The sequence below is a fragment of the Acipenser ruthenus genome, chromosome 2 (genome assembly GCF_902713425.1).
Source record: "Acipenser ruthenus chromosome 2, fAciRut3.2 maternal haplotype, whole genome shotgun sequence".
In the NCBI taxonomy this organism is placed as follows: domain Eukaryota; kingdom Metazoa; phylum Chordata; class Actinopteri; order Acipenseriformes; family Acipenseridae; genus Acipenser; species Acipenser ruthenus.
Window position 1 is genome coordinate 77,611,587 of NC_081190.1, and position 19,535 is coordinate 77,631,121.

The window sequence follows — 19,535 nt, forward strand, 5'->3', positions numbered from 1 at the left end:
ACAGTGCCCCACGCCGTGGCTGCAGCACCCAGCCCTCGTCAAACAGCAGCCAGGTTCCAAGGTTGCTGTTGAGTCTGTGCTAGCTAGCTTTTTGCCCCGCTGTGTGGAAGGGGGCAGCGATCCCAGGAAGCCCGGACCCAGGAGGGACTGCCGTCCAGGACTGGCATGGGGATCTGGGATTGGTGGCTGCCCTGGAGCCCCGTGATGCACCCCAGCCCCTGAAGTGGTTGTCACTGAAACGTGCTGCCAGGACCAATCCATTGCTGTCCTCCACCCTGGCAACCACACGCTGGGAAGCGTTTGAGTGGGGGGCAGTGTAACAGCAGGTCAATTTGGGACTGCTGTGGACTGGACACTGGGGGGGTGGGGGGTGGGAGTGTTAGTGTTACTCTTAGTGTGTTGCTGTGAGTAGAAACACATTTTCTGTCTGGGTCACATGTATAGTGCAGCTGTATGTAGATGGGGTCTGTGTTGGCTACTTTCAAAGTATGAATAATTGACACACTTTTATTTGTGGGACTGTCTTTTCTCTTTGGTGGTGGCAACATCTAAGAAGTGTTTCCTATTTAACGTTTCCTGGGACGAAGCACCTCGTGTCATTAAATGGACTGAAACATCTCTGTAGTGTACAGTATATATATATATATATATATATATATATATATATATATATATATATATATATATATATATATATATATATATATATATGTGTGTGCGTAGGCACGTTTGTTTAATTGTTTCATTGTTTTAACTATTTTATTGTTTAATTATCCCCTGCACCTGGGCGGTATGACCTCCCTGGGCGTTGACGCATCGACCTGATCAGTCTCTGGATAGACTGCGGTGGGATGTTCCGCCGCTCTTTCTGTGCAGCTGCAGCCAGCTGGTGAAGGTTGGCTGGTCACGGTTGCCCCACCCAGCGCAGGCCCGGGTGCAAATCTAGTAAGAGACAAGGTAGGTTAGAAAAGAGAAATACAATTAATATATATATATATATATATATATATATATATATATATATATATATATATATATATATATATATATATATATATTAATTGTATAGGCCTATTTACCGAGGCGGTGTTCTCATAGTCGATTACTGTACTACCTATAAAACTAATTACTTTCAGAAAATCAGGAGCAAATTTTGCTCTGAAACAAAACGTTTTGAAAATCACCGTTAATGTACTAGCTAAATTAATTTCACAATTTACAGGTTTATCAAAGTTTCAGAGAATCAGAGTCGGATTAAATAGCGAACAACTACAACATAAAGGAGAGAGGGTAATAAAAAATACAAATCGGAAAGGGGGGGGGGGGGGGGGGGGGGGGGGCAAAAACTGACTCTTGGGCCACCAATCATCTGGCAACGCTGGGTGTGCCATTACAACTTCCAAGTACCAGTGACGTAGTGGCTGGTGCCTCTAACAGGCAACAGAATGTAAACAAACTGACCATCAAAAAGGCGTTCTTAATACTTAAAAGTAATTATGGGACACTGCTTCTTTAAATTTTACTACAAGTAGGCTATTTCTGTCATTTATTTTAGATGAATGAGGAATTCGTGATGTGGGCACGATGTAAAAAAAGAAATACCAAAAGTATTTAATTTTGTTTTGATACTGTTACTGCTGTGCTGGAGGTATATATTCTAATATTTGTTCTTATTTTAGTTGAAAATTAAATGTTATTACTAAGCTACGTCACTGGTTTAAATCTGCGCTGTTGTAACATACTGTATAGTCTAATAATGCTCCAAACCAAAATTATTAATAATTTTTACTTTCTGACAGTAAACTGACATCAGGAACTACATCTAACCCACCGTTTCACTTCCTCTAACTTGTTTTTTTTTTTTTTAAACAGAAGTTTGAGCAGTCTCTAATTCAAATCGGAATAAGACGAGTATCCAGAAATGAGGTAAGGAATGTGATGCTGTATTTGCATATTTCTTTTAAAACACCACATTAGTCTGATACAACGGGAAGCTGTTACGCGTTGTTTTAAATGCGATAACCTTCATAACATATAATAAATACGTATTGTAATAATCCTCAGTGATATTCACAGTCTTTGCAAATGCAAGTGATTCTCATAGCTGTACGGTATTGAGAAAAGATTGTTTTGTTGAAGTGTTGGCGTCCATTTCTCTTGAACGACTGAAATCTTTTGTTACATATACACAAGACGCAACGTCTTTGTCAGTGTTTTGCATTATGCTTAAACTAAAATATTTCTCGTCGTAACGTTTTCAGGGCTACTCCCAATTTTTCCAATGTGGTTACATGTTCAAAGCTTCAGTTCAATGTACAAAAAGCACTCGTAATCAGATCACAATACCCTACAGATTGTATTTGGTACAACTAGTAAATAGCATTGGACATAAGCCAACTGACTCAAAATTACTACTGACTTAAAAATGTTTTTATGGAAATGTGTTTAACCAAGTAAAGGATGATCAAAAAAAGTTTTGGCCACTACATACTTTGTCAAAATTAAACAACATATTTACTTAACAAACAACTGCATTTTAAAAGAATAAATTAAGTGCTTGAAAACAATATAATTTGTATATCAAACTTTCTTTCTACCAAAAGAGAGTGCACTAACTAGGCAAAAAAAGGAGATGTGTGCTGATCTTAAGAAGTCTGCTAGATGATTAGCAGAGTGAATAGCTTAATAAGTTAAATGGCAAAGTTTCAACTAGAACTCTTCCTCTGTGTCTTCAAGTATTAAATGTAGCACTATTGAGAGTAATATGGTTGCAAAACACTGCTAAAATTGTAAGACTGGAATTAGGAGGCTGTGTGGTCCAGTGGTTAAAGAAAAGCACTTGTAACCTGCAGGTCCCCGGTTCAAATCCACCCTCAGCCACTGACTCATTGTGTGACCCTGAGCAAGTCACTTTACCTCCTTGTGCTCTGTCTTTTGGGCGAGACGTAATTGTAAGTGACTCTGCAGCTGATGAATACTTCACACACCCTAGTCTCTGTAAGTCACCTTGGATAAAGGTGTCTGCTAAATAAACAAATAATAATATTCTGCTGTTCAATTATTACATTCTGTATCTTTTAATCCAGTGGAAGGATAGTTAAACATAGATCTGGTAGATCAAATAGACAGAAGAAAGGTTACTATGGTTATCAAGCTAATTATTTAAAAAAAAAATAATAATAATAAATAAAAATAAACCCAGCAGAACACATGGCAGTAGATGGAAAAAAAGGGACAGGACAAACTCACAAAGTACAAAGATGAGTTGAAACACATTTTCTGCACCTATGTTAGAAAAAAAGAAGGGGGTCCAACAAAATATTTAAATGGGTCAGTGAAGTGCTGAAATGCAATAAATACGATGAATTATTATAGAGTAGAATCAACGTTTTACTATATTTAATATATTGTAATGGTCAAATTGCTAAACATCTGAAAATGATTGCAAATATAAAACTTGTTGTGGAAGGGTGGGGGTATTCACTGACACGGGAAACAGACGATTTTATTTGCAAACACCACACAGGTGCCCAGTTTTATTTCTTTTCTTTTTCTTTTTTTATTTCTTTTAGCCCACAGAGGGCGCTGTTGTCCGTTGCCTAAATACTGTCAACAGTAAAACAGGACCACAGGGTTACCAATACAGGTCTACCGTTCCGTGCACATACAGGTGCTCGAAAATAATAATGAAAACAGAAGGTGAAAGAAAAAGGGAAAATAAAACGAAGTAATAAAACTACAAACAAAAGTGCTGCTTTTTTACAGGAGGTAGTACCGGAGTTATTCGACTGCCCATTTTACTGTGAGACACTCGATGGTACTACAGTTTTTCTCGTGGGGAAGGAGCTTCCTGCTGATGTACAGGACCGGGTGCTCGCTTCCCCACACCTCCTGAGAGAACACCTCCCCAAGACTTGTCTCTGACGCATCCGTCTGCAGGGTGAACCTCCTACTAAAATCAGGACTGCATAGCACTGGCTTGCTACACAGCCTTCGCTTCAAAGCGAGAAAGGCTGTCTGGCACGGCTCCGTCCACTGAACCGTATTTGGGGCAGCCTTCCTGGAGAGGTCTGTCAAAGGAGCAGCGACTGTGGCGAAGCTTGGGATGAACTTCCTGTAATAGCCCGCTAGTCCGAAGAAAGAGCGCAGCTGGGTTTTGGTCGTAGGGACCGGCCAGTCAGCCAAGGCTTTCTGATCTGGCCGTTCCCTACTTGATACCCCAAATACTCCGACTCACACTTCTCAGTGGCACATTTCTTTGGGTTAGCAGTGAGCCCACCCTCCCGCAAGGGTTGCAGTACCGCTGCTACTTTTCCCAGATAACTCGGCCAGTCTTCACTGAGGATAACCACGTCATCTATGTAAGCAGCGGCGTACTGCTGATGGGGCCGCAAAATGCGATCCATCATCTGCTGGAAAGTGGCTGGGGCTCCGTGCAACCCAAAGGGCATGGTCCTAAATTGGTACAACCCAAAGGGAGTCGAAAATGCTGTCCTCTCTCTGGATTCCAGGGTCAGGGGTATCTGCCCTTCGTTAAATCCAGTGTCGTCATAAAATCAGCCGTGCCAAGACGCTTCAGCAACTCATCTACCCGGGGCATGAGATAAGCGTCAAACTTCAATTTTTCATTAACTCGCCTGAAGTCAATGCAAAATCGAGTTGACCCATCCGGCTTATCCACTAAAACAATCGGACTGTTCCGGTCACTTTGGGACTCCTCTATACACCCATTTAAGCATCTCATCAATCTCCGCCTTTACTACCTGCCTTTTGCGCTCAGGTATGCGGTACGGCCTCTGGTGAACTAGCGCTCCCGGCTCAATCTCAATGTGATGGTGGGCTACTCGAGTCTGCCCTGGGATGGGAGAAAACACATCAGGAAATTCCGCCACCAGCGCCAGAGCCTGACATTTCTGTGTTGGTGTCAGATTATTGCAATCTGTACCGACCCCTTTTTCGCCAACACAGAAAGATCAGGTCTCAGGTCGGTGACATCATCTGCTTGCGCCACTGAGAAAGCCTCCTGCTGTAACCATGGCTTCAGCAGGTTTACATGATAAATGTGCTTTTCTCTCCGTCACTCCGGCTGGCAGATCTCATAATCCACCGTCCACCCGGCGTGTAACCTCAAACGGTCCTTGCCACTTCGCCAGAAGTTTGGACTCAGAGCTGGGTAACAATAGAAGCACCTTATCCCCTGGCTGAAATGTGCGGAACCGGGCCCCCCTGTTATATTGAGTCTCCTGTCTGTGCTGAGACTGTTGCAAATTGTCATGCGCCCATTTTTCCCACAGACTCAAGACGTTTGCGCAGGTCCAACACATACCGGACAGTATTGGTCGAATTGTCCTGCTGCTCCTCCCACATCTCTCTGACCAGATCGAGCACACCCCGGGGTCTCCACCCATAGAGCAGCTTGAATGGTGAAAACCCCATAGAAGCCTGAAGTACCTCTCTGATAGCAAATAGAAGGGGCGGAATCAGCTGGTCCCAGTAGCGCACGTCACTGTTAATAAATCTGCGCAACATGTTTTTGAGGGTCTTATCAAAACGCTCCACAAGACCATCAGTCTGGGGGTGAAAATCCGAGGTCATAATGGTCTTAATCCCCAAAAGTTTACATGTTCCGCGGACTAGCCGGGACATAAAGTTGGTGCCTTGGTCGGTCAGTATTTCCTTGGGGATCCCCACCTGGGAGAACACCTTCACAAGCTTGTTGGCAACAGATTTAGCAGACGCCGATCGGAGGGGAATGGCCTCTGGATAACGCGTAGCATAATCCAAAATGACCAATAGGTGTGTGTATCCTGCCGCACTCCTTTCTAGCGGTCCCACTATATCTAATCCAATACGCTCAAATAGAGCTTCCACTAGGGGCAATGGCACCACGGGAGCTCGTGGGACGGCTCTAGGGCTAGCTTTCTGACATTTCCCACAGAGTTCGCAAAAAAGGCCTGAAGTCACCATCCAGCCCCAACCAATAAAACCGTGTCACGAGCCTCGCTTTGGTATTGTCCCTTCCCAAATGACCAGACGGGAATAGCGTGAGCAAGCTGCAACAAATTCTCCTTAAAGGGCTGAGGAATGAGCAACTGGTGACGCACTTCCCCCGTCTGGGGTAATTTTTCAACACAGTACAAAAGGTCTCAGTCAATTTCAAAGTGAGAGTACGTGGCAGCACGTCTGGGCTCGACCACGTGACCATTAACCACAGCTGCTTGGTCAAAGAGCCTGCCCAGCATGTCATCTCGTCCTTGCTCGAGTCGGAAGTCACGGGAACGAGCTAAAAAATCAGCTCCAATGGCTTCCAGCTCGGAATCAGGTCTGTGCTGAGCGGAGGCAGCTGAGCCAGACCACTGTGCTGGCTCCGCGGCCTCCCCCCAGTCTCTTCACCAATCGCCCCCACCTGAAACTTCTCGGACTCCCTCCATTGCCAGCCTTCATTCTTAGCGGCCCGGCGTTCCCGTTTAGTTTTGCGGGGTCTAAATCTATGGCAATAGCAATCTGGGTCACGAAAGGGAAAGATCTCGCCAATTACTTCCTCTTTCTTAGCCAATAAGGAGGACGGGGGCCGTCACAGCAACCAACCAATCTTTAAACTGCTCGCAGTCCCGTCCCAGAACTACCGGTACCGGCAATCGAGGACACAAACCCAATTGCATTCGTATTTAAGTATGTCCACTTTCATTTAAAACAGGTCTGTTTGTTTCTGGTTTCGGAACCCTCTTGTTCCTCTTCTTGGATGGTTACAATGGATTAGCAGCTATTTGAATTCTTGGAACTTTATCATCACTTGCAGACTAAAATACTTTTTACAGAAGGGTATTATTTTCTTTTTTGATGCTGCACCGTTAAAAGCCAAAATGACAAATATTCTTCCTTTCCAACAGGCACAATATCAGAATAATCTACCTTTTTATATATAACCTGCTGCAGTTTTGTGGACACTCCTGGATCTTTTCAAACATGACAGTGCGATTCTTTTCATTTGGGGAAGGTAAGATGACCACAGATTTAACACACACTTCCTTTGCTGTGAATATTAAACCAAAGTCAACCTTTTATCATGTAGCTTGAGCTTTTTTTTACTCCATTTAGAACAGTTTGCATTGGGTACTAGTAGCACTCTTGTGCTTATTTTCTGTTTACAGGGTTTAAGCAAAATAAATAATTGAAAACATTCTTTGTCTGTCGACTGTTTAAACTGTTATTGAGGGAAATGTTAAGCTCTAATTCATTCAGGAAAGTTGGGGGTTGATATGAGCAGAGGAAGATCATAGAATGGTCGCTTTCGAGACTGCTTCTTGAATGCAGAAGCACCTGCCAATCGAGCACCTGCTGTTAGCCCTCTACCATGGTCTGTCTGGTCAGTTGGCTTGAAAGCAACATGCAAGAGGGCTATGCATTTTTAAATACTATGGAATACATGTCAGGGATTTCATTTGCATAAAAAATAAAATAAAATAAACAATGAGTTTGAGAAAAAGCCCACTTACTCAAAAGTTCTACATTTTGGCAGGTGTTTTATTTTTTTTGTCCAGGTGGTTTCAGCTCATGTTGAAACTGCATAATAACACAAGAACACTTCACCTTCCCCTTTGTTATCTCATCCAGAGTAGTCTGCACACTATCAAATAGATTTTAACCATTCACACCGCTTGATGAAGATACAGCATAGATACTAGAGTACATGTCCATGTATGTGGAAAGATAAGACGATAAGTGTAATGGAACAACACAAAAATATCTTTATCACAGATTATTATTATTATTATTATTACTTCTTTAAAGCACACATACATTAATAGCACACATGTTTTTGTTTCTCTTTGCTTTAATGTCCAATATATTTTTTTAATTAATAATGAAATAGAATGGTGGTAAATGTATAAGCAATGTATATGTGGTAACATTGACATTTTGCTGCAACAAAGTGGCATACTGTCATTAGTTGTTTTTAAAATAGAAACTGCCTTCCCCAGACAGGGTAAGCGAGGATAGAAGTAAGTAGGAACTCAGGAAATACTTTTCAATTCAAAATAGCCATAAACAAATGTCTCCTTTCCTCAGTTGCCTTGGCAGATACCTTCTATTCCATCGGTGTTGTCATGAGCTTTTGCCAATTATTGTCAGTGTTGGAATTGTGTCACATTTTGGATGGTATTGAAAATAGCTGGCTTCTACCAAGGGTTTTACAGGTATGTTGATACATTTTAATTGAATTATTTCTTTATTACGCCATTGACAAGTTTCCCCCCCCTAAATGGTGAATTGGTAGAAGGGGGTAAGTACAAAAACTGTTGTTCATTATTTAAGGAGATGCCAACAGAAGATGAGGAAGGTTTGCACATGTTTATAAAATGATGTCTTGAAAATATTAACAGTGTCTTGTTTTTGGATCTAAAAAACAAGACAACAATAAAAACTGTGTGTGGTTATGATATTTGGAAATAGAATTTTCTTTCTTTTTTAGTCAATTTTATTTTCGCTAAACAGGAGAAAAAAACCCCAAAAACTTTCACCACTCACCATAGACTGAATCATTAGGATGCATAACAAACCACATATAAGTTTGAATCACATTACAACCAATTATTTTGCAGAAGTTTAATTATTATTATTATTATTATTATTATTATTATTATTATTTATTTCTTAGCCGACACCCTTATCCAGGGCGACTTACAATTGCTACAAGATATCACATTATTTTTATATATATGAAGGCACTGCTTGTTATGAATTCGATAGCAAAACACCCAATTTATCGTACATACTGCTATTGATGTAATCATGTACAGTAAATGGCCCGTGTTAAGCTTTTCATCACCTGATTGATAATGAGGCAATGCACAATTACGTACTTAGTTACCTAACTCCTCCACAGATAAGGAGCCATGCACAACATCCTTGAAATCATTGTGTTTTTCTGTTAACACCTCCTTAGTAAATCTGAAACCACTGCTATTTTAGCTGCTCATATCTCATAAACCGTTTCAGAAACACACTTATCTCCAACCTATATTAATACAGGGTTTGGGGAGATTTTTCATGCCTTGAATTTACAGAACAATTATAGATACACATGTTTCCAAAGTGGTATTCAAGCAAATATGAAATTGATCATAAAAACAAAGTAGACCCAGCTGTTTTAAATGTATCTGCCTTGTTTGCACATATATCAGGGTTATTAAGAAATAATAAACTATATCGGAGGGAAAAAAAAAAAACAAAAAAAAACTTGTTCATATCAAGTTTTACCATTTGCCTGGCACATGGTAATTCAATGACAAGAAGTAACCCGAGTCCCATGAACAGGGAGGCCACTTCACAGGGCCTTTGCAACTTATCCAGTATGAAAAATATGTATGCAGTATATTTTTCCAAACTTGGCTCAATTTTTTGAAAAATCAACATCAACTGTTATTTTTTATTATTTGGTGTATACAAGTACTCTTCGACACACTCATTTACTTTGCCTGTATTGATGTCTGTGGAGATCAAACACAGATCAATCAATGAGTCAATCAATGAATACAGAAATAGAAAGCACTGTAAAGAGCAGAAGACAGTGTAGGTGAAGTACACAGGTATAAAAGCAAAACTTGTGTTAAGGCTAGTATTTTCATTGTCAATGACACATCAGTGTTATTTATGCAGTATTTAAATGTAAAATATTTATTATGATTGCATTATAATGCTGCCTAATCTATAGTAATTTTGTCATCGTATTCATAGTTCTACAGTTTATTATTATTATTAATTTCTTAGCAGATGCCCTTATCCAGGGCGACTTACAATTGTTACAAGATATCACGTTATTTTTACATACAATTACCCATTTATACAGTTGGGTTTTTACTGGAGCAATCTAGGTAAAGTACCTTGCTCAAGGGTACAGCAGCAGTGTCCTCCACCGGGGATTGAACCCACGACCCTCCGGTCAAGAGTCCAGAGCCCTAACCACTACTCCACACTGCTGTCCTATATGTATATGTAATACAGCCAATTTAGTGTGGACTGGTCTAATTTTTTTTCGCAGACAAGCAGATAGCAGGATAGTTTAGTTTTTAAATCGTTTTAGGTAAGTGAAGAAATATTTTCTGTACCAACTATAACTGTGTAATCATTTGTAACAATGCTGGAAGCTTACTTATGCAATGTCCTTGAACTGTAGACATAAATCCAGTAACATACATGTTAGTGTTTATATATATATATATATATATATATATAATATATATATTTTATGGTTTTGCAATACGTTTTGTGCCTTGTGCCAAAAAATGAATAATTCAATAAAGACAGAGGGCAGAAGTGCACAGGGTACTCCAGGGTACAGCGTTCAGTCTCACATGCTGCTTCACAATTATACATTTGAGTGAGTAGCATGGACTTCATCATTACAGGAGGACGAGCACACGCCGAAATTACAGAATGCAATCAAGCTGCACTATCTTTTTACATGTAGTATTCCATTTTCATTTTAAAGACTGCAATGAAAAAGGTTACATGATGTATAGTAGTTGGTTCAGAGCACATATTGTTCACTCATTCAAAAACGTGTTGCATTACATGAGCAATTTATTATCATAATTCAATAGGTTGGAGAGAACAGACCGTTTTATTGTAAGTTCAAAATGAGTCAACAAGGACACACTCAGTGCACTTCAATATGATGTAGATGTTCACTCCATGCCTGTCTTATATAGATCATGGAACACCCCTAGAATGTAACTTAAAAGGGAGCTAAATCAATGTAGAATATAGTGACTATCTAGAGCTTAAGTTATACAATCACAGTATTGAATTTCAAGTTGAATTTCTCCTTTACAGGTGCTGGAAAGAAATGTTCTTTTGTTTGTCGTAATTGCTAGCCAGGAGGAAGTTCAAAGCAAATATATCGTGTGTGTACTGTTTTACCTGTGGAGTATGCTGGACCTATTGAAGTAAGTGGTTATATTTTTAATGCTGTACCATGCAGTATTCATAAAGCGTTAACATGCCAGTGCATGCACATACCACAGTTTAGTGTATAGGCTACTGCTACAATATGCTTTACAACCTTTAAACTGGTGTTTAAAGGTTGTAAATTCCCTTCATTTTGGAGCAAAAGGATTTTAATAACAAAACAAGTGAACAAAGAAAATGTGTGTGGGTGGGGGGGGGGGGATTCCATAAACGGTGAACTTCCATTTTTGAACAGAAGTAACATTACTGAAGGGGAATCATACTGTATATTTATTACCAATACAGAATGTTTTTCAATGACGTAAAAAGGTGATCTGCCAACGGGAGGAAGCAAAATCATTTAGTCTAAAGAAACTCTTGGGAACCCCTCTCCCAAAAAAAAGATACAGTCATCTTCAATATTTAGTAAAATAATAATACCGGTACATGTTTATATTTTAGTTTTATTTAATGCACTGTATGTGTGTAATGGATGTACCCTTTTTTGTTTATCTGTTTACTATGTGCAGATATCCTTATGACCTTCTATCACTTATCAGCACTCCATTTTATACTATTGCATGGATCAGACACACCCTTTGCATCCCATTATATCCCCTAGCAATACTGGCTGAAGGTAAGTACAAATTGAAAAGTAGTTTATGTAAGAGGTTGCATTACTACATTTATTATTAAAGGTGAACAGTTTTGTAGGAGGAATGTATGCGTCTCCTCTCTCAGATTTACCCAACATCTAGATGGATGACCAGTCTTAGGTTAACTGTTTCATAGCAAGGCTGAGTTAACCCTGGTCAATGACTGAGCTCGTTGCCTTCTGTAATGCACCTACCCATAATGCAACACAAACACAATCTACCAAAAAACAAACAAAAAAAAAACATCCATGCAGCTTTGTTCTGAATGTGTTCTGAGGTTTTACCATTTCCTGTAACAGTATCAGTACTAAACAGTTGCTGCCAAAAATTACACATTTAAGCTGAATCAGCAATCTTATTATCTTACTGAAAGCACTTGGCACTATTTGTTCTGGCGTATGTTATAATAGCAAACATAGCTTTAAAGAAAGATTAAACTAGTTTGTGTTTGTCTTTTTAACTCCTTACCTATCATTTTCACAAATAAATGGTCTTTTTCCCCTTGAGGGGGCAAGAAAGGTACTTCCACTTATCCGTAAATGTCCATAAATCCATATTTCACACTTACTTAATACAAGCAATGAAAAACAGTTAAATGCATGGTTTCTAAGCAATGTATAACAGTTAAATGCATGGTTTCTTTTGGATTTAAGGTTCGTATTTTACTCATGTCAAGACCGACTGAAAATGCAATTGACATTTTTTAATACTTACATTTAGTTGACTGCTGTATCCAAGTTATGAAGACGATATAACATTGTTTTAAATTATCACTAAATATGTTTTTTTTTCATTTACTAGTTGTTACCATTTACCAGTCCTTACCGTACTTTGAAACCTTGGGTACCTTTTCTTTCGAGCTGACGTTTCCAGTGCCCCTTTTCATCCATTTTACATATGTGCTACAGTTCTACATGCCAGTACTTGCTATTGGTAAGTTACATATTTCCAGTAGTATTATTTATACAATACATTACAGTATACAGCAAATACTTGATCTTTCATGTAAAGCATTCTGATAGTAACATGAACATAAAATCATTTGCTATAGTCTATAAACATATTTGAAATAATGTATACTGTACCAGTTAATAAATGTTGCTCACATACTGAGTTATATCAAAGCTATAGGTTGAGTACTCTTGATGTTGTTTCCTGATAAGCATAGCCTTTTCTATTACATTTGAATTCTTCAAACTAACGAGTAAAACTCTAGATTACTTACAAGCACTTAAATAAGATGCCTGAGTTGTTTATGTCTGGCTTGTTAACTGCATTTGGTGTGGGCGAGCCAACAATTTAGGACTAAAAAAAAAACCAAAACAATTCAAGCCCTGATTCAAGTACGATGTCAAGTACCTCAAAGCATAAATGTAGTAATGCAGTTCAGTGAAATAATCATAACCTCATCTGTCTACTGTATTTTAGGAGGAGGCATACATGTTAGTAATTTATTGCTGGAAAGAAGCCAACACTTGGGAGACTACAATAAAGAAAAGAAAAATAACTGATTAAATAGCTGCTTAAAGTATACGCTGCTGAAGAACCAAAACCTTTCTTCAAAAGATCAACCTGTATAACATCTACTTGATTGATTTTGTGAAAGAACCTCCATGGATGCTATTTTCTTTACATAGTACTTTATGTGCTTGAATACCAGGATTTCGGTATACTTTTTACATATTTGTAACAGTTCAGTCATATGAACCTTACTCTAAAACACACTTGAGAATAACTAGAATACAAAGTGATGCAATGTCCATGGTTACCACTGTATTGTTATGGAGGGTTTATGAATACTCCGTATCTTCGCGTTACCAGCAATCCAATTTTAAAATAAGCAAGTTGCATGCACGGACACGATTGTTCAACATAACTGGAAACACAGGGATTGATTCTGTTCTATTAGATATGTAGTACACTACCTTTACATAGATGTCTTTCTCAGTGTCTGCAATGTTCAAGATTCTGAGAGCTCTATTGAGGCTATTTACCCCACTGCAGCCTCCACAGTCTATGTCCCATTCCCTTAGTGATCTTTGAGTAGCTGCCCTCGGCCATGTTCAGTTTTGCACTATGCGTCCCTTTTTAGTTATTTAACTATGACATCCCGTCATTAAACTGCATCAAACTTCGTATAGAGACAGTCAAGCCCTTTGAGAACCTGCCAGACTGGTCTCTGTTTACTTACACAGCATGATTGATATGCTGTTCACTTTGAAGATAGTGGATTTGATTGGTGTGGCAGCTGCCACTCTCTCAGACCCACATTTCCAGATCGCCTGCACTATTTTTTTCAGCCCAACAACAACTTACAACAAAATGATATTCTAAACCAGTGGTCGGCAATGGCGGCCCGCGGACAGGTGTCGTCTGACCTGCGGATGCCTCCTGGCAGGGCTGTATCAAGGACGGAACTTCATTGTAATATTACCGCAAGGGGGTTGACATGGGGGATTCTCTGTATGACCACCATATGTTTCTTGTGAGTAAGCAGAAAATTAAGTGTTTTGCAATATGGATTCCAAAGTACATTACTCGCTGATTGTGAGGATACATTTATGCCTCGCTATGGTACTGGAATCCTCATATGATAGACAGGAACGCAGAATAACATAAAACACAATTGAAAGGGAGCATACATTTTTTTTTTTTTTTAATGCTTCATTGCATTATCACAAATTCACCGAGAAAGGGCACTTTCCTACATAGACAGGAACGCAGAATAAAATAAAACACAATTCAAAAGTAGCATACATTTTTTTTAATGCTTCATTGCATTGCAAGTGGCCCACTCTGCAGTTGCCTGTGGGTCGTTTGGCCTGCCGTCAAATTTAATTGCCGACCACTGTTTTAAACTTTAGAAATATGTTTATTTAGAAGTACACTGTATATACATGCATAAACTGTAAAATCCCATGCACAGTAATCTCTTTATTTTACTGTGTATATTGATTCTTTCTGGGTTTTTTTTCTTCTTTATGTTAGTGCGATAGTGACAGTTTATTATACTGACATATACAGTACATGTAAACCGCAGATAGAATGTAATGCAAGTAGGAGGAGACACTATGAAATGATTCCTTTTTCTTTTACTTCTAAATCTATATTGTGGACGCACATATGTAATACAATGTAATAATGAAATGTAGAAAGTAGGGAATGATGGTTTTTTATATGTATATATACACTATTAAAAATATGTCATAACTTTACACATTTACTTACCTTCGGCCTAATTATGGTCATAACAGCAACATGATGTTGGTTTCGTTTTACCTGTTCAATTCAAATAATTATTTCTACATCTTATTAGCTGTAAATGTCTGTATAAATAAACAAGATTCTTGTTTTGTGAACTTGAATTTATTTAACTATTTTTGATACCAGTGTCACAGTCCAGTAAGGGTGACAGAACATCATACATTTTTTTCAATAAATATTTTATCAAACCTTTTTCAATTTCAGATAGCACATTTTATAGTGAATGAATCATAAGACCTGGCATCCTTTAGTATGATGTCTGGTTCATCTTAGGTCATTCAGTCTATCGTAATTACACTATGTAACACAATTTTTGTTCCTGGGTAGTAAGTGTTATTTCCTAATTGCTTATGCCTCAAAAGTATAGAAAATGGCTATTATTCCCCACAAACTTTGCTTTTGTGACCAGGACAGTGATATTTTGAAATTTACTTATTTCATTCACATAAAGTCAGAAAAAAACATATGAATCCAAATTAACATGTATTTATACTAAAGTAATACAAAAATGACTACAAAAGTTTTAGAAGTGAGTAGTTTTTCGAGATTTACGATTATACTGTAAATCACTTTCACAAATCAGCCCCCAAATGTAGTCTCCCATCATGTTCTCGTTATACTGTCCTTGGTAGCGGTGTTCAAAGTCCAGTATATCCTGGTGGAAGCGCTCGCCTTGCTCCTCCGAGTACGCTCCCATGTTCTCCTTGAATTTATCAAGATGAGCATCAAGGATATGGACTTTGAGGGACATCCTACAGCCCATTGTGCCGTAGTTCTTCACCAGAGTCTCAACCAGCTCCACATAGTTTTCGGCCTTGTGATTGCCCAGGAAGCCCCGAACCACTGCGACAAAGCTGTTCCAAGCCGCTTTCTCCTTACTAGTGAGCTTCTTGGGGAATTCATTGCACTCCAGGATCTTCTTTATCTGTGGTCCGACGAAGACACCGGCTTTGACCTTTGCCTCAGACAGCTTAGGGAAGAAGTCTTGAAGGTACTTGAAGGCTGCCGACTCCTTATCTAGAGCTCTGACAAATTGTTTCATAAGGCCCAATTTGATGTGCAGTGGTGGCATCAGCACCTTCTGGGGGTCCACCAGTGGCTCCCACTTGACGTTGTTCCTCCCCACAGAGAACTCGGTCCACTGTGGCCAGTCCCGCCTTTGGTAGTGCGCCTTGGTGTCCCTGCTGTCCCAAAGGCAAAGATAGCAGGGAAACTTGGTAAAACCGCCTTGGAGACCCATCAGGAATGCCACCATTTTTAAGTCTCCTATGACCTCCCAGCCGTACTCCTCATACTTCAAGGCATCCAGCAAGGTCTTGATGCTGTTGTAATCCTCTTTGAGGTGCACGAGTGAGCCAGGGGAAGAGACGGATACTTGTTACCATTATGAAGCGGCACGGCTTTGAGGCTCCTGGATGAGCTGTCAATGAAGAGGCACCACTCATTCTGGTTACAGGCGATTCCGATTGCCTCAAACAGTCACATTGTGGCAGAAGCAGAGCCCATCTTGACGGGTGAAGAAGCTGGAAAAAGGTTGGTGACGCTTCCTCTGATCGCGACTTGCACACTTTCATCCAACAAGTTCCACTACTTGAGCCTAGACGTCAAAAGCTTGGCATTGGACTTGGTGAGACCAAGATCTCTAATCAAGTCGTTTAGGTGTTTTTGGTTGGGGTAGTATGGGTTTCTCTCCTCAGCTCCACCTCTGAAATTGTCATCTGGATCTACAACGTCTTCCTCGCTCTCTGACTTGCTGCTGTCTTCTAAAGATGGCTACTCTCTCTCCGGAGGAGTGGGTACAGGGAGCTCATGGCAGTGTGGCACCGGGTCAGTGGGTTCCTGCCAAATTCTTGGGATAGCGAACTTCATGGCTCTCTTTTCCCCTCTGTACCATCCTACAAAAATACATTTATTTCACCCATGACTAATGTGTAAGAGATTCTCGCAACATTTTTCATATATGATATATTTTTTCAATAACATTGAAAATTGTAGAACATTTTAAAACTAAAAACTTTTACAATTTTAAAAATTAACAAATTTTATAACATAAAATTCCGAGCAACAGTTGTCCATCTTACCTTCCAGAGTTTTTTTGCAGTGCTCGCAGGTGAAATGAGGTGACCAGGGTTTGTCCTGATCCCTGACAGGCATGCCAAAATATGCCTTGTAGGCCTCACACATCTTAGCAGATGCTTCCACGGAGTACTTTTTCGCTCTTGTCTTGATAAATTGGCCGCAGACATAGCAAAATGCGTCTGCCGGATGCTTGCAGCCTCTTGATGCCATCTCAGAAAAATGCAGATATGTATCCACTTAGGCAGCTGGAACTAAACTGAACTGGTGGGCTTAAGGCCCCTGTATTTATACTACTATTTATATTACTGGAAAGTTCTAGAAGTTACTCCAAGTTTACTCAGCACTGAATCTATCTGGAATGTTCTGGAAAATTGGTAAATTTCAAAATATCACTGTCCTGGTCACAAAAGCAAAGTTTGTGGGGAATAATAGCCATTTTCTATACTTTTGAGGCATAAGCAATTAGGAAATAACACTTCCTACCCAGGAACCAAAAAAAAAATTGTTACACAGTGTTATTTTCTAGTTATGCTATTATCTTTTGGCATGTGATAAACTGTAAAACTAGCTGGGTGTGGTTAAGCAGAGTTTTTAATCAAAGATATGAACAAATGATTTGCAGCCAGATACAGTATAAGACTGAGTAAAAGATTTGCAATTTTCGTTACCCTCCCTCCATCAACCACTACCACAGAGACACACCACACTACTCAGTGAATTGTCTATACATGCTCTAATCACATTGCTGCTGTGAAAAAGAACAGATCTAAAAACAGATTTAGAACCTCAAAGAAGTTTTTGTTTTAAAGCAGTGTGTATAAGTATACATATGATTGTCAAATAAATGACAGGTATGTTACTAATAGTGATTGCTGTACATTCGTAACTCACCATTGTCAAAACACTGGCATTAAGCTTTATTAAACAAATGAACATTTACACTCCCTTGTAACAATGATTTTCTCTACCTGCAAATAACTGGGGGAAAAGACTTGGTACTGCAGTCAAATTAAAGTGATCGGTAGCTGGCAAAATAGGCCCCAGGTGTGCATTTTCTTAAGAGATACATGTTATAGTAAACTTGTATTTTCATTTTAAAACATGATAACGTAAACATGACTATTACATTAGTCAATAGGGGAAGCAGGTGGTAATTAGGGGACAATATCCGAAAGCTCGGGTTGCAAACAGAGATTTCTTTTACCTAGAGTAGTGCCAGATATCATGCTTTAAGATAACAATACATGTTAACTGTAACAAATCACTTGGACTCCAACACCACTACTTGACAATATACATATATTGTCATATACAAAATGCATGGCAGACATAACTTTACCTTTCCTTTACAACTTATAAATAACTACCAGTTTCAGAATGTAGATACACACCTGTATATGCTGGGCACCAATTCACTAAATCGACACCACCCCTGTGGTACCCCCTTGAACATCACAAAACATACACATAATTGTAACAACTGAATGACAATTTTCAAGTACAGATTATAGTGAGGCTGCAGAATGTGTAACGTTTTCAATCATCTAAACATTTCCTTGTTTACAATGTTGTTTAACAAACAAAATACCAGCAAGCAATTAGACCTTAGTCCAGAACCCACAAACATCTTAACCCCTGGATCAATCTTTTAAACCACCCGAGATGCTTTAGGTCACCAAAGAATATGCATGCAAGTGGCACAGCGTTCAGTCTATTCTCTCCTCATGGGGATCGTAAACTTCCAGGATTGTTACCCAACCCTAGGTAATTGGAGTAGGACTGCAGAGCTACCAGCCGTAAGCCCTGGTCCACACTGCTTTCTTTTTGAACTCGGGGAGAAACCTTAAGGCTAAAAGAGCAGCTGTTGCAAGGGACAAAATACATTAAAAAATACATTAAAAAAAATTCAGCACTATTTTTCACACAAGGTATAGCTTTTACTATTAGTTTTTTGTTGTATTTGTTATGAACATAAAACATAAAAAACTTTACATCAATCAAATTTAACATGTCCAATACACTGTAAACAATATATTAAAAATCAGTTTTAGTAAAAAGCTGTTCAGTGCAAACTATTCAATTTAAAGCTTTAATATGTAGGCTGAATAAAAGGAAAGCTGTCTGTTATGCACTGTAAGTAAAATCAATACTTTGGTTTAGGTATCCATTATAAGTAGTTGCAGTATACAGTTGTAGTCAAAAGTTTGCATACCCCAATGGAAATTTATAATTTCTAGAAATTTCTCGAAAATAATTATAAGAGAAAATCTTTTGTAGCAAATGTTTTGCTTTTATGGATGAGGAAAAAAAGTTACAAGAAATAGATGTCTACAAATTACTTATTTCAGCAATATTTTTCCAAAACTCCAAAAATGCTAATTCAAAAGTACTCGTACCTTGACTAGGAAAATGAAATTAATAGCAAGTTGAGGCACCTTTAGCAATAATAACTAATATCTGATTAGGATATTTGTCAATGAGCTTTTGGCATGATGATTTAATGATTTATTTATTTATTTATTTTTTTTTTTACCATTCTTCAACGCAAAATTGTTCTAGTCAATTCAAATTCCAAGGACTCTAGTC

The 19,535-nt window shown here is 38.9% G+C and overlaps 3 protein-coding genes across 6 annotated transcripts in view; 1 reads left to right on the top strand and 2 right to left on the bottom strand.

The window, feature by feature from the left end:
- Positions 1-853: 853 nt before the first annotated feature.
- Positions 854-14,965, top strand: hacd4 (3-hydroxyacyl-CoA dehydratase 4). Of its 4 annotated transcripts, none has more exons than XM_034013794.3 (8): positions 854-957; positions 1,873-1,926; positions 6,891-6,997; positions 8,071-8,198; positions 10,837-10,949; positions 11,481-11,587; positions 12,408-12,539; positions 13,035-14,965. In XM_034013794.3, the coding sequence occupies exons 2-8, from the start codon at positions 1,922-1,924 to the stop codon at positions 13,115-13,117; spliced, it is 675 nt and encodes a 224-aa protein (XP_033869685.1). In that variant the 5' UTR covers positions 854-957; positions 1,873-1,921; the 3' UTR covers positions 13,118-14,965. The 4 variants fall into 4 exon arrangements, with proteins under 4 accessions (XP_033869685.1, XP_033869682.1, XP_033869681.1 ...); XM_034013791.3 differs by lacking the exon at positions 854-957 and adding an exon at positions 1,406-1,490; XM_034013790.3 differs by lacking the exon at positions 854-957 and adding an exon at positions 1,430-1,648.
- LOC131701777 (uncharacterized) lies at positions 14,951-17,385 on the bottom strand. The gene is made up of 2 exons (XM_059001678.1): positions 16,952-17,385; positions 14,951-16,765 (listed from the first exon to the last, which is right to left on the bottom strand). The coding sequence occupies exon 2, from the start codon at positions 16,123-16,125 to the stop codon at positions 15,394-15,396; it is 732 nt and encodes a 243-aa protein (XP_058857661.1). The 5' UTR covers positions 16,126-16,765; positions 16,952-17,385; the 3' UTR covers positions 14,951-15,393.
- A 137-nt stretch (positions 17,386-17,522) lies between these two features.
- focad (focadhesin) overlaps positions 17,523-19,535 on the bottom strand; it is a 94,188-nt gene continuing 92,175 nt past the window's right edge. The window contains exon 44 of the mRNA XM_034014913.3: positions 17,523-18,810. Within this exon, the coding sequence (XP_033870804.3) occupies positions 18,737-18,810 (74 nt within the window). The 3' untranslated portion in view covers positions 17,523-18,736. The remainder of the gene's footprint in view (positions 18,811-19,535) is intronic.